We start from the raw sequence: 15,358 nt of genomic DNA on the forward strand, positions 1-15,358 counted from the left end.
TTCTTTATAGGAATACGGATAATGAGCTACATTTTCAGGAGTGTTAATTTTATGTTGCTAATCTGGTTTTTTATTTATTTTTATTCTCAGGAGAGTTGCAGGGTAACTTAGACCACGAAGGATACAAATGTTCCCTTTGACATTATGGTAGCTCATTTCTCCATCTGCAATGTTAATTTTAAGTATAATCAAACAGAAAGCTTTGAGTCCTGATATTTTATTGTATAGAGCTGAGAATCAAACCTAGGACCTCAGTTGTTCTGGTCAACCACTAAACTACCCTAGCTCCATAAATACTGTTAACAAAGTTTTAGGGTTGGCCTTTTCTTAACCTAAGGACAATTACCCTTATCTTAGATTAAAAAGATAAATCATTTCTTTTTAGATGTACATCACTCATGGAATCAAAGTCCCGTGTGAACCAGACTGTCATAGCAAGTTCATTCATTACAGTAAAATCAAACTCAGGTGTCAAGCTTTTCATCTTCGAAGCCTACATTCTCTTCCTTGTTACCATTAGCCCAGAAAATGAATTCCAGGTGTCTGGAAAGCTTACCTTCTCTGTGCAGGAAACAGTCCAGAAGCAGATGCCTGGGCAGCCACCTGCTGAGAGGCAACGAGGGCGGCAGAGGTCAAGCCTAATGGGAGGAAAACACAAAGTTTCCATGAGATTAGACAAGAGTGGACACAGGCCCAGTGGTAAAGGACACAGTGACTTGTCCTTTCCCAAACACACACGTGAAATGTTTCATGCTGCAAAGACAGACTACCAGCTACGCAGTGTAGCCAATATCTATTCTATTACTGAGTGGTGGCCTTTTGAATAGTCCACTCAGAGGACAGCACAGCCTTCTATCTCACTGGCTTTGCATGGCGCTAAGTGGTTCACATGTATTCCTGAACAGGGAGCTCAAGAGAAAAAAAAAAAAAAAAAAAAAAAAAGGAAGGAGACATCTCACAGTGAATTTGGAGAAACAATGTGCTATTTAGTTTAGAAAACTTTCATAATAATTTTTATCTCTAACATTTTCTCCAATGATGCAAATAAGATGTATTCCATAAGGTACATGAGATAAAGCTATCAGATTAAAAAATAAATAAAGCTGCTCTCTAAGTTCACATGAACTTAGAACATTAGTCTGTAAGGCTAATAGGGGAGCAGAGGCCTGAACAGCCTCACATAACAAAGTATTTGAATCCCATAGAAAACTGCTCAGGTAAAACTCATGAGACTGCATGGCAGTAATTTTGGAGGTACAGTTCAAGGCCAGAGATAATTTGAGACATTGCAGCAACATAAGAGAGAGAGAGAGAGATACTTATTCTGTTCACACCCTTTACATCTGTGATGTGCTAGAAAACTCATTTCCTTCCCATATTCTGATACTTGGTGATTTGGGAGATCGATCTACCTACTTATCTATCTATCTATCTATCTATCTATCTATCTATCTATCTATCTATCTACCATCTTTCTACTTATCAAATCATTTATCTATCATATCATTATTTGCTTTCTTTTACTGTCAAGTGACACATTAAAAAGTCCAATTCCCTTATATTTCCTGCATGTGGAAGCATTTTTCAACATTGTCTTGCTAAGTACCTTGGCCAATGCTATGGTTGAATTTCCCCAGATCCTGCTAAGATCCCATGTTGAGCCCAAATTCTAAATTTGAGTGCATTTGGACTCAGGAGCTTATGCAAAAGTGATTAAAGAAAAATGAGGTCCTGAGGGCCTCGTCCTGATTGATCTGACAGGCTTACTGTTCTCTTGTAACGGATTCCAGAACTCTAGCTTGCCATGTGCTAGGAACAAAGATAGGAAAACCCCTCCTCAATGCTACTAAGAAAGTTCTCACCAGAAATGGCTCAGCATAGCCTGCGCCAGGCTCTCCAGATACACAAAAGTGATAAAATGAAGCTAGCTACCTACCCTTCTGGGGGTACTGGGAATGGGACAGGTAAGATGTGACTGCCTTGTATATTATGCATAAGCTCTTTCCTCACCTTTAATAAAAGTGTTATGTTGGCAAAAGGATAAGAGGCAGGTCTCAGCTGGGTTATGAAACGTTAGACCTGATCGTGCTAGTTACTTGCATGGGGAAAAGGTAATTTAAAAGAACTAGAAGTCTCAGAAATCACATTTCCTCTTTCCCTACAATCTTCTCCCAAGTAGCTATCTGATCTTTAGGCTGTTATATTTGATGCCCCAGACACTAGCTACCACCCTCAGTCTGTGAGATAACATCTCCCAGTGACAATTATTAAGTCGTAGCCACTGTGTGTCTCAGTAGAATACAAACACCGTTAGTTATGTCTTCCAGGAATACTAAGAAATAGGTGTTAGGAATCATCCTTACCACTGGTGTTAGTACGAGTTCAATATTTTTATTTTAAAAATACCGACAGGCAGCCATAGCAACTGTTTGCAAGACAGAATGACCCCAATGTGATGAGATTGCTGACCTTGGAAAGGGTCGTATTGACCCGGGATGAGAGGGTAGCCCATGCCAACGTGGGTGTGGTGGTGTGTGTGCAGGTGCCGCTGGCTGAAGGGGGAGTGTCGATCCCGTTCCCTCTCTGCTTCCCGTTCCCGCTCCGTGGAAGCCTTCTCCACGGGCTGAAAAGAGAAACAGTCTCCTTTAATGTACTGACATACCAACATCAGAAATACCAAAGCACCCTTTTTTGCCCTGTCCCTACAGAATTTCATTCAGGTCACTGAGTAGGTACAGACTCAAAACTCTATACCAATGGCAGAAAATGTCAAAAGATAGGCATTTGTTTTAAAAGAACTAAGCTAACAACAGAGAACCTCCCAAGGTAATCTAAATGGCACCAATATTTTCTGCAAATATTTCCTAAAATTTTTCTCATGATTCACTGCTCCAAATGACTATTTAGAAACCATTTGGTATCTTTCAGAAGCAATTTTTATATGTTTTTGAGACTATTTTTAAAGGCTAGGTTTTGTAACTATACCTTTATACTCTGTAGAGAAAAATTTTTCTCATAATTTTATAAAAAGTACTCACTAAGGTGGGACATGGAGGTGCATAGCTATAATCCTACAACACCCAATCTCTGCAGAGGCAGCAGATCTCTGAGACAGGGGCCAGCCTGTTCTACAAAGGAGTTCCAGGATAGTCAGGGCTATAATGAGAAACCCTGTCTCAAAGATCAAAAACTAACAAAGTATTCATTGTGTTTTTACAACAAGACACACCCTAGTTCACACAATAATATACAATGCTTACTTATGCTGCACACATATTTTAGTCCCTTTATAATTCTACGGACAGTATACATGAGCTCTACTTCTGTGACTTAACTAGCCTGGATAAAAAGCTCTTATGAAGGAAACTGGCATACTAAAACTATAACACATGTTTAGTTGTCATTGTTCCCTAAACAGCGCAGCATGGGAACTCTTATATAGTGCTTTTGTTGTAGTAGATACTTGGAGGAAATCTGGGGATGACTAAAAATACAAAGATGAATATAGGTTTACAGGTAAAGTCTGTGTCATCACTTTATAAAGGGGACTGGGAGTGTCTCCAGACTTAGCATTCCCAAGAGGTTCAGGAACCAATTCCTTGCACACTCCAGGGTGGGTGGCCTCCGCAGGAAACCACTGCCCTGCCCACGGTCCAGATTCTTCATTTCTGAGAAGGTACCACGAATTCCAGATCTTCCACATCAGAGAGGATCAAGGAGTGTGTTTCTCACACAGGTTTCTCCCTTTTAGAATCTAGCTCTCTTTTTCTGCTCTAGGCCCTCACTGGAACTGTCTGTACAAGTACTAAAAGGAGAAATTATACAAAGGGATCGGGCTTGGATCAATCACTGTTCCTAGTTTCTCGGTAGTAGTGATGTTTGCCTCGTAGACACTCACGGTTTCTCATCTTACTCTCTTTCCTTTTCTAACCAAGAGCTATCTCTTTTCTTTGGTCTCTTTATAAATAGCATTTAGGAGTAGCAGTTACCACTTCTCTGGAAGTGAATCTTTCACAGAGACACATTTCTTGGATTACTCCTACTGAAAGATGGGGACAGGATAATGCATCAAGGCCGGCAGACAGCAGATGCAGCCTTGATTCCTTTGCCATGAGACTCAGGCTTACATGTGAAATGCACGTTGCTTGAGATTCAAATTTATTTCTGAATAACTAATGGTAATGGTGTGTCATAGACCCTCAGCTTCACGTAAGCTTCTGACTATGCGTATGGGACCTGTGGATACCCAGGTCCACAGAAGAATCCAAAACTCGAGTGTCTACTGTGCTTAGGTGAGGACGGAGAAAAGAGGTGACATCCATGTGGTCACCATTATTTATGTCCATGCTTATAAGCTGGATGGATTGTCTTGATTAAATTCGTTTTCCCATCAACCACCACAACGTTTGAGGGTTATGTTTGCTACTATCTTAAAAGAAAGCAAGTCTTTCTATTTGTATAGAAGAAAAAAGAAAAAAAAATGACTTTGATTTCAAAATTGTTTCTGAAGAAAACATATTTGAGGTGTTTTGTTTTGTTTTAATCTATCTTCATTGTTGCTTCTTTGTCTGGCTAGGGATGTTGCCCAAGAACATGACAGGCAAGCCGCCTATCACTGAGCTACAACACCATGCTTAAGAAGACATTTAACAAAAGCTCAACTTGTTGAATAGGTCAAAAGTTTGTGACCTCTGAACTAATCAGTAACAAGCTTGGTATAAACTAGCTTTCTAGTACTTCCTGCTTAATGTTTTAACAATGAACGTTTTTACACCAAAAAGTCACCATAAATTTAAATTTCTCCCTAACACATCTCCTCCTGGGTAAGCAAGAAACGCCACATTTTTGCAACAGAAAGTCTCTCCACTTCCACAAACACTTCAACAACATTTTTCCCCCTCCTGTGTGATCACATCTTATATTTCAACATTTCATTTTTTTATGTATCAGAATAGAACAGCATCCTGAAATCCCAGCTGGGTTTCTAAACCATTTCTCTTTCATGACTGTTCTATTGCTTGTCTCCCTTCCCCCACCAAACATGGCCTTTTAACTACCAACAAAAGGAGGCTTACAGCAGGGGACTTGCTTCGGTATTGGTTGGCGTGATGTTGGAGTAGGTCCAGGGCTTTGGCTTCGCTGGCTGTTTTTGTGTTGATGCTCGGGCTGGTATTGACTTTCTCTGCCTCTTCTCTCCCAGACATCTTCCCATAAACAGGATAATGAAATCCTGGAGAGAGATAGGCCCCTGCAGATAAACAACAAATGTCACAACACGTTACAGGCTAAATCTTAAAAACCAAAAAAAAAAAAAAAAAAAAAATCGGCTGGAGGCAGGAACATGTGAATTTTGGTATACAAGTCAGACATCCTACAAAAAGGGGTTACATTAAGAATGGACTACATGATTTTTTTATCTGTATCTAGGTCCTCTGATTTTCTTTTCTGGTTAATTCATCTTGATGATCGGAGGAAGTAAACAGAATTGAGCTTATAGCTACTTCATGCATTTATGTGTCCGCTTAAGTGAAAGAAACAGTAACTATAATGATTATGACAGTAAGTGCTTAGAATATTTCCACAGGCAATAAAGTATCTGTCAGTCTAAACGTCTATAGTCAGCCATCAGGAAGTAAGGAGGCTACAGCCCCAGGATTCTTGACATTTCATTACAACATATAAAAATCTCACATTAAATCAGTTTCATCTTTGGGACTCTAAGCAGCATTAAAAACAAGCAAAGCCAAATGTCATTCGTGAAGCTTCTAATTTATCTCCAGTTGCTAATAGCTATCATTTGAACACAGCCTCTTCCCGCCAGTGTAGTTAGAACCCACAACACGTACCAGGGTAACTGTGCATTAAGACAGGAGAGACAGCCCGGTACGCAGGGTGGCTGGGGTCATACATCTGTGGGTAAGGATAAGCGTGCAAGTACTGTATGTAGGACTGATGTTGACTCATGGGTGAGGACACAGCCACTCGTGTTCCCCGAGAGTCCTTCCAGTTCACCGGAGTCTTTCGATCATCATTCTTCAACTTGCTTTCCTCCACCGACTGAGAATCAGGGCGCTTGCCCTCTTTGGGCTCCTCTTTGATGTTTGTTAAAGACACAGGAAGGCTGGGAGCACCGCTCTCTTTGTTAGGGGTCTTCCTTGGACTGTCCTCTTTCAACTTCTTTTCTCTGTCAAGTTCTTCTGGCTTTTGCTGCTCGAGATACTTGGGCTGGTATACATAATGATGCCATGTCCTTGACTCTGGATCCTGGTTTGAAAATAAAGACCTGTCTTAAAATTACATCGTTCACAAAGCAAATAAATCCACTTATTTACACGATGGCAATATTTATTGTTATTTAATTTTAAGTGAACATGTGCTGCTCAGCCTACTCTGAAAAAAAAAAAAAATATCTGAGGTAGGTTTTAGCAACAATCCTTGTACCACAGACTAAACCCATGCTTTTATAGCTGAGCCAACATCAAGGTCACTCGGCAGCTGGGTTGAAAAGCCTTAGATAATAACATCCTCAGGGGTATTTAATTCGGTCTATGTTTTTCTTTTATTGTCTCACACAGGTAAGGGGGATTTCAAAAACTCAAGCTAACAGTAAAAATTTTTAAGCAATTGCTACAGTTATTAACATCAATTAGACAAAAATAAACTCTTGGTTTCTTAACACATTTTTTTTTTATCTGGCTACAAGCTGAAGATCTCACTCTGCTGGCTTGCTTCCCATTAATATACTAGCATCTTAATCAAAACCCCAAACATCAAACCAATGGCATGTATTATGATTTATTTGTTAGAAAACAAACCCATCCATAGGCCTTTTAAAAACTATCTTGTTCTACTGTAGCCCTGGGAAACAGCAGCCTCAGTAAGAGTTATGGAGGGCACGGGACTGAGGATTCAAATGCCCTTCGTGGTGTAACACCACTGAGGGTTCAGGTCTTGACTGAGAATCTGAGGATGGCCCTCCATTCCGGCTTTGGCTGGAAAGGTACATGACAGTTAAGAACTCTTGTTCTGACTCACTAGGGGGCAAGCACCGGGTGTAGTAAAGTTGAGCTGTTGGTGCTAGAGAATACGAGAATTTTGCCCACAGGGCAGCAGTGGGTGAGGGGACAGACCTAGCAATGCTTATGGTTTTATGGTGACTGCACGTCAAGTGTGCGCCGCCTGGCTGGAGGAACTCCTGAGAACTGTCACCTCCAGCTCCTGACTCTGTAAAGCTCAAGAGCTTCTCTACTTTGGGTTCTAAATGAAACATAAAACAGAAACCCAGACATCTCCAAGTGTATCAGTGGCAAGACATAAAATCTCAGAATTTGAGAAACTTCTGAGGCCCTTTAGTGACATGCCTTCATCTTTGACTAGAGCTACTCTTAGGTGACACACAGCTGCACACCATGGCATCAGTGAGTAACGTACGTTCTAGAATGGTATAGGAACTCCCAAGGGTCTTTGAGAATACTTCTCAAGGGAAGAGAAAAAACCCCTGACGATGGTTTCCTCCCAGGGTCTACAGGTCTAGCAAGATCAAGCCCAGGACATGTGCACAACTCAAGACTGCTCCCTGCCTGCGGGGGGCCACGCTCCACAGTCTTACTTGTTTAAATCTCGAAGTTGGGTCTACACCTGTCTGCTTCATAGAGTCCATGACAGACTTCATTTCTACAGCCTCCTTAATAAGCTGGTGGTTTTCCATCTGCTTAGCTTTGAAGCTGTCGACCTGAAGCTGCTGCTGGTGACCGGACAGAAGCTGTGATTTACCTGTCTCCTCAGTTTTATTAGGTACTGATGGCCCTAGTTTAGAATGGTTTTTGTTAGGCTCCGGGGTAGAGGGAGCTTTTGAGATAGTGGCTGATGGCATGTTTTTCTGTTTATTGTCTTCCTTGCCCAGTTCTTTCAAGGGGAGTTCACCCTTTCTTTCACAATCTCCTCTCCCACTCTGGGCCATTTTCTGCTCTGCCAGCCTCTGGTCCTCATAGTATTTCTCATACTGCTGTCTGTAGGCAGGGCTGGTGGCCATCAGAGATTTCTGGTCCATATAAAGTCCATAGGCGTACTGGCCATAGTAAAGTGACTGAGCCAGGGCAGGGTGTCTCTGTGTGATGACTGACTGGTGCTGAGGCTGCAGGGATGCAGAACTGTGGTCCACTTTCTTGGACTCCAACTGTTCCGCCTTGTCTTTCTTCTCTGCATCTTCCTCCGACTCCTTCTTGATCTTCATGCCCTGCGTGCTCCCACCGTTCCCGGGTGCCGGGGCACCAACCTGTCCAGGGTGCATGTAACTTGGAGAATAATAAGGCTCGTAGCCATGGTAATAGGGAGAATGGGACTCTTTCAGCTGAGATGGCTGTGCAGAAGTTGAGGGATGTCCTTTCACAACACCATCTTTGTTAGAAAAGGTCTCCGATGGGGAACTGGCCTTTGACCTCATGCCCTCCGACCTGCTGTCAGAACCGCCATCATCTGCAGCATCCGATATGTCCGAATAGGCTGGGCTGCTGGTTTTGGCTGCTGAACTCTCAGACCCATTCTGTGTCAGCACGTGCAGTGGTGCCATGGGCGCTTGCCCATTCACCAGGGTACCGCATTCCATCCGTGAGGCACTCCCAATGGAAGGGCTGGGGGCATTGTCCGTGAACGTGTAAACCTTATCGGCTTCGGCTTTGATGCTGGCCATGCGGCTCTCCTGAGACTCTGACAATCCGTTAGCCAGTCCTTCACTCTTACTGAGATGGTCCTTTAAAAAGTGCCCAGACAAATCCTTGCTAGCCACCTTGGCATCCTCCGGCTTCCCCAGCTTAGCATCCATTTTGGGACCTCCGGCCTCTTTTCCTTCTTTGTCTTTGAGCTTTCGCTTCTCCTTTTTCTTTCGGTCTTTGAGTGACACCAGAGCTGGGTTCACGGTGATGGGCTCCCCCATAATCGTGGGCTTTGGTTGAATAGGTTTCAATGGAGGGCTCTTTGGTGTAGCCTGGACCACAGTGGTTGTGAGGGAGGGCAGTCCAGGTATGGTCCCCGTGGTGGTGGAGGTGAAGGCTGCTGTTGGAATAGCAATCAGCTGTGGGGGCGTAGGGGCGGGGGCGGGGGCAATGGGGCGGGCGCTTTTCAGTTTAGAGAGGTTTTTGTCCATTTTGCAATTGTTTGCTTTTTTGCCTTTTTCTTTATCCCCCAAACTTTTCTTGTCAATCAGTCCTTCTGCTTCCAGTTTGGGCATTTCCGCAGCTAGACTGCTGTCTGCTCCTGAGCAAATGTCTAAGGTGGCGGTCATGTTGGAGATGACCGGAAGGTTGTTCAGTTCATTGTTAAGGCCCCTCTTCTTGCCGGAATTCTTCCCGGTTTTCGAACCTATAATAGGACCATTGCTCACATGCTCTCTCTTTCCCTTGGGTGTCCCAGGGGGGTTCCCAGCCCCAGGGGACCCAGGTGCCTTCACCTGGTCATATGATGACACACTTGTGCTTGGCTCGTTGCATTCGAGGGCCACGTTACTCAAGGCTTCCTCACAGTCTGAGATCTTCTCCTCACTATCAGGCTCGAACTCTAGCTTGTTTTCCGGGTCTAAGTGTGCATGTGCCTGGTGGTACCGCAGGCCGTTTATGTGCTTGTATTTTTTGTTGCAGTTTGGGTGGGGACAGTCAATTAACACTGGAGAGGAGCAGCCTTGGTCCAAAAAAGGAGTCTCTGGCTTCCCCTGGGGAGTGGTAGGGGTGCTTCTGGAATTCGTGCGCACTCGTTTCCCTGGCTTACTGTCCTCAGAGCTCGAGTTCAAATCCAGCTCCATTGGGGGCTTGTTCTTCCTTTTGTTGGTTGAGGAAGGGCTGGCTTTTATGTCTTCTGCAGCACAGTTTGGGGGTGTTCTTCGTCCGCTGGCGTTGAGGCTGCCCCGCCTCCCTTTCCCATTGGCTCCCCCTCTGTTCTTGCTCTGCAGCCCTCGAGACTCTGTGAAGCTGACCTCGGAGCCCGGAGCAGCCGCGGCAGATCTCGCCCTCTTTCCTCTGCCCCGGCCCCCTCGCATCTCCAGGTCACTTGTCGGTGATTCGCAAAACCTAGGGAAGCAAATAACATGTGTCATAATGAGCATCTCCGAAAGAGTCAGGTAGGATCTCAGGGACACGGGGTATCAAAGAGCACCCATTGCCTTGGCGGCTTGAGGGTGAGGTGCAGCCAAGGGAAGGGATAGTCTCTGTACTGGTACATCAGCCCACGATCAGGCTACCCGGTGGATTATATTCACTCACAGAGAATCAAAGGAAAAGCAGCTCAAAGAGCTGGCTTTCAATCAGTTCAAATTTCCATTCTAAAAAAAGAAAAAAAAAAAAAAAAAAAAAAGAAAAAAGAAAGAAAGAGAAGAAGAAAACAAAGGAGAGAGGGAAGTGAGAGGAGGAGAGATCTGATAGAAAAGAAAGATAGCATCTGTGTTTTACTGGTTCAGGGCCGAATGGCTCATTTCTCCTTTGTCTGGTTTCAATTACAGGAAGAGTTTTATATATTATTAATTTCTTTCTATGGTTTCCATGCAGAAACGGGATGGGAGGAACAGAGGAAGGAGCAAGAGAGAAAAGGCACTTACCTGGGAGGGGCCCAGTCATGCTTGGTGCAGTCCAGGAGGGTCCCCACATACGTTTTGTTTCTCCACGTGACATTGACCACTAGGACACCTGGAGGGGAGAGCGGAGGGTCAATGGGACACATTCATCACTTATTTCTTTATTTCTACTTTATTCATTGATATTATTTTTACCAGCAATGATCTATTCTCACTTGGCTTTCAAAAGCTGCGGTTTGCAACCTTCCTCTTTCTGGTTTCAGTGACCTCAAGTTAAAACCCACAGGAAATCGCCCCGTGTGTGTGTGTGTGTGTGTGTGTGTGTGTGTATTCACAAGTGTGGTGCAAGGGCTGAGACTGCGTGAGGGTGTGATCAAGATATTGCTGACAGAAGGAAATGGTTTTTGCCATGTCCTGCTGTAAAACAGTAACATTCACCTCTTAATTTTTCTATTATTACACATAATTGCTTTCGTTTGGCGGACAGCCAACATAAACCAAGTCCGAGTTACCAGTGCTTAAGCCAGAGGCTGACTAAAAGGAATCTGGTTTCCAATTCAACCATATAAAACAATGCTAACTTTTTTTATTAAGGGGGAAAAAAAAACCCTTGCAGATAGGTAAAAATAGACACTGAGGAAAAAGTGAGACCTTGGGGCAGCTGTGATTTCTTCTTGACCCACCCCCTCCTTGCCTGTGTGAGACAATAATCAACCTCAGAACTGGCTCTGTGTCACCGCTTGGTCTTGTCTCAGAGGCTCTTAAAATAGCTCTCTTAAGAAAATAAGTGTGCACAATACATCTGCTCTCAGGGTTATCTTCAGTCAACTTTGGTAAGCATTTGCTGCAGAGGATTAGAAGAGAACTCAAAAAAAAAAAAAAAAAAAAAAAAAATCAACACACATGTTTCCTTCCAGCCACTCTGCTTTTTCCTCTGCTGCTCTGCAGACAGACACTTTAATTGAGCGCTGCTGCATCTGTGAATTACTAAACTTAAGTGTGCTTAGTATGCCAAATGTCACTTGGAAACAACATCTAACACGAGGCTTGTTCTCTTGGGGACAAGTGCCATTTAAAACAAAGCAAAACAAAACAAAACAAAAAATCACATCCTTACAGCATATTTGTAAAGAAACTAGATCCGGAGGCATACAGAAGAGTAGGGTAAGTAAATGAAACATTTCAGCGAGCCTTTGTTTCTTTTAGTGCCTACACTTCCGCTCTCAGAGACCATCCCTCCAAGTCTTTCCTGGGAGACTTGCTCTCTTGTATTATCTGCCATTTTGGGAACCACATAAAGCAACAGGACTCTTTTTACGGGGGAATCTTTAAACAGAAGATAAAATATCTGAATGATCAGGGCTCCACTACTGAATAATAGGAAAAAAAATGTTCCCCAAAATCTCAAAAGGAGATTTTTAAATGGTTATCCATATGGTCGGGGCTGCTATTAGTTATATGGAGCTGAATTTACACACTGTAAGTTCCATCTACTATTGTAGCAATAGTCTAGCTGAGAGGGGGGGAAGCTAGGAAGAATCGCCTCAAATTATGCTTGATTCCTTTGTGATTCTCCCATGGGGGTAGGGGTGGGGTTTAACCATTGAGTATTAAAAAAATCCCATTGCAATGAGAATCAATGGTAATTAGGCATTCGGTCAAAAACTGCACAAGATAGAACAATCGGAAAGGAGTCTTTAAGAGCACATCCCTTCAGGAAAGAGGGGTGGGGCATGAAGGAGTGGGGCAGCCGGGGCTGGCTTTCTCATCATCTGCTCTCTGGGGCATTGTGTGTGGTGTCAGAGACCTCTGCAGCTGCTTAAAATTCTTTAGCATGTCAGCTATATTTACAGTGCAGGAATGTATCTGTATTGCCAGAAGGTTACTGCATTTTAGCTTCAGAGGCAATAGGCTGAAATCACTGCGTTCCAGAGTCCCTGATGTAGCACAAATGTATAATTAAAATTGCTTGAAAGGAAACATGAAAGAAACAACAAACCCTCCATTCTTGCAGTAATAAAATTAAAAACAGGAAAAGTCTGCACAGACACTTAACATTTGTCTGCAGTGAAAGGCTTTTGTTACTGCTTTTCCCCTAAGGGTTTCGCGTTTCCAGCAAAGGCGGGCCGACGATTGGCCAGGGTCTGCAGCGAACACTTGCGTCTGATTGGCTGGCCCGAACACAGGAAGACAAGGCAAGGAGAAAGGGCTGGGCAGGAGGAGGAGTGCTCCCCCTTGGTGGGGAAGCTGAAACATTGCCAGAACCCCTCACCAAAGCCTTGGAAGCTGGAAGCAGGCTCCCCACCCCTGCCCCCACAAGGATCTCTACCATACAGCCAACAGGCCATGCAAGCCGTGTCCAAATCTGCGGCCTCAAGCCCGGCAAGGGTAATTGGGCCAGAGAAAAGGAAGGGACCCAACAACACAGGCCATCAATCAGTGGTTATCTTGGGCCGCAGGTTGAAACGGTCACAAAGGATGAACAGCAGTTGCAACTTCCTCATGAAAACAGTTCACATCTGCTACTGCCTAGAGGCCGCGTGGGCCACGATGTTATCTGTACCGGGAGTAGTAAAATTCTGTAAAGAAGGGCCTACTTTCAACTTTGGAAGCCTAAATAAGTCACCCTTGGTTTTGTTGTTTTGTTTTGTTTTGCTTTTTTTCTAAAAGCAGTCTGAATTTAAAATGCTCAAAACAGGGAGAGTGGTTGTTTAAATAGTCTTCTCAAGCAGTAGTAATTAATTTATGGGTCTGTGGTGCACAAGTCTCTTCGCAGTACCACCATAGACAGTTGAGGCTCTAAGTTGGAGGAGAGATTAAGCAGTGTTCCCCCATGAACTGAAAAGTACGGCTGATGTTTTGTTGTTTTCTTTTGTTTGGGGGGAGGGGCTGGAGATTCACGTTTAGAAAACCCGCCACTGTGAAGGTCCAAATAAGGGGTTTAGTTCGGATAAGTGGAAGCTGATGGGCGTGGTGGCCCAAACATTATTTCTAGGCAGAGGGAGGTGGATCTCGGTGAGCTGGAAGCCATACTGGTTTACATAGCAAGTTCCAAGCCAGCTAGGGCTACATGGTGAGACCCTGTCTCAATCAATAAATCAAGCGTTTCTTGATTATTTGATGAAATTACAAGTTTCAAACATTTTGTAACCTAAGCCCACATAGAGCATATAACTTACTAAAAGCATACTGACAGATGAAGATCAGATGGGAGTTAGCCCTCAGAAAGTTCAGGTTAAGACTTTATAACCCCAGGCTTGAAGTTATGTTTCTCTCTAAACAAATTAGACTGGCACATACATTAGTTCCCAAAAGATTTGTCTTTCTAAGCACACGTTCTCTCCTGAATGCTTTGCCTGTGAGTTAGGATCGTCTGACACTCCCTCTGCAAGCCCTTTTGATGTTTATAACAGGGTCTCACTGGGTTTATTTCCTCCCAAGGGCTATTTGAAAAATACTTGAGGTATATTACTGTTAATGCTAGGCAAGTAGAAAAAAAAATTTATAAGGATGGACCGGGAGGCTCACCCCATATGATTTTCTTCTTTGTATTGTTGATACTGGTCCCATACGCGCGCGCGCACGCGCACACACACACACACACACAGCATAGCACACACTGAGTCACATAAGAATTTATTTCTATTTCCTATTCAGGCCCATCAAGTTTGGCAACATCTATTGGGTCTTTATGAAGTAGCTATTTGGTGCTACTCAGTCATATTTTTTGGAAACCCTGTTCAGCTTCTGTACTTAAAGAGTCTACAGTCTTACAACCAGTACAGACATGCATCATAATCCAGAAATATAAGCTTAGTTTTGCATATCATCCATGCTTACAGAGCGGGCTCTTTGTTAGACTAGACTAATCTCACACATTACATTAGGCTCTAAGCATTAAAGCCCAGGTGTGATGCCCTTGGTTCATGCCCTCTTCTCACACCTTGCTCAAAAATATGCCTTAGACTAACAAGGTCTCAGACAAATAGTCCCAAAGCTGACCTCATAAAAATGGGTCAGTGATGGGTACCAGAAGCAGAGGCAACCAAACACAAATATCCCAGGAATCTAGATTAATAATAACATCCTGTCATTATTTTCCTTCCAGCCCAAAACAAGTTTCTCCAAGCCCCTTTTATGCTATTCTATATAACCAACATTTATTACATTGTGTGTATGTGTGTGTGTCTGTCTGTCTTTCTGTGCTTGCACACCATGGCACACATTAGGAGGTCAGGGGAAAAAGTCTGAGAGTCAGTTCTCTCCCCCGCTGCCCCCACCATGTGCATCTGGGAGATCAAATTCAGGTCATCAGGCTTGACTGCAGGCTCCCTGACCCCTTCTGCCATCTTGCTGGCCGGTTCTCACATCACACTTAACTCTCCTAAAGAAGGCTTGAGTGCCTATACAGAATTCTTTAAGGAGAACTGAAGTCCTTAATAAATGAAGACAAACTCGTGTGATAGCACCTGCCCATCTGCAGACACATCATCTTACCCACTAAATCCAGTCTCTCCGGGGCCACTGACTGGACTCCATGATGTCTTCACTATGACTGATGCTCAGTAGCATGTTATTCCCTTTTTCCTTGCTTTAAAGATGGGTTCTACCTGGGGCTGTGATTATACTCTGCTGAAGGAGAGAGCATGAAAGGGCACAGTTCTTAAGAATTTCTAAGATACAATCTCCTAGTCTGTTCTCATTTCTGTTTGCCTGGAGTAGGAAAGACCAAAGGGACCTTGAAGGCTACAAGTTCAAGGCAGTGAAGTCTCCTTCCCATGGTAACTCGAGTCACAGAAA

General features: G+C 43.6%; 1 protein-coding gene across 1 annotated transcript in view; it reads right to left on the reverse strand.

The window, feature by feature from the left end:
• Window positions 1-552: 552 nt before the first annotated feature.
• ZNF608 (zinc finger protein 608) overlaps window positions 553-15,358 on the reverse strand; it is a gene marked incomplete at both ends in the record, with an annotated part of 100,134 nt that continues 85,328 nt past the window's right edge. The window contains 6 exon segments of the mRNA XM_080919945.1: window positions 553-638; window positions 2,470-2,623; window positions 5,076-5,248; window positions 5,847-6,264; window positions 7,610-10,058; window positions 10,583-10,670. Of these exon segments, the coding sequence (XP_080776071.1) occupies window positions 553-638; window positions 2,470-2,623; window positions 5,076-5,248; window positions 5,847-6,264; window positions 7,610-10,058; window positions 10,583-10,670 (3,368 nt within the window).

Source organism: Micromys minutus, assembly GCF_963924665.1.
Source record: "Micromys minutus genome assembly, chromosome: 8".
Lineage (NCBI taxonomy): Eukaryota > Metazoa > Chordata > Mammalia > Rodentia > Muridae > Micromys > Micromys minutus.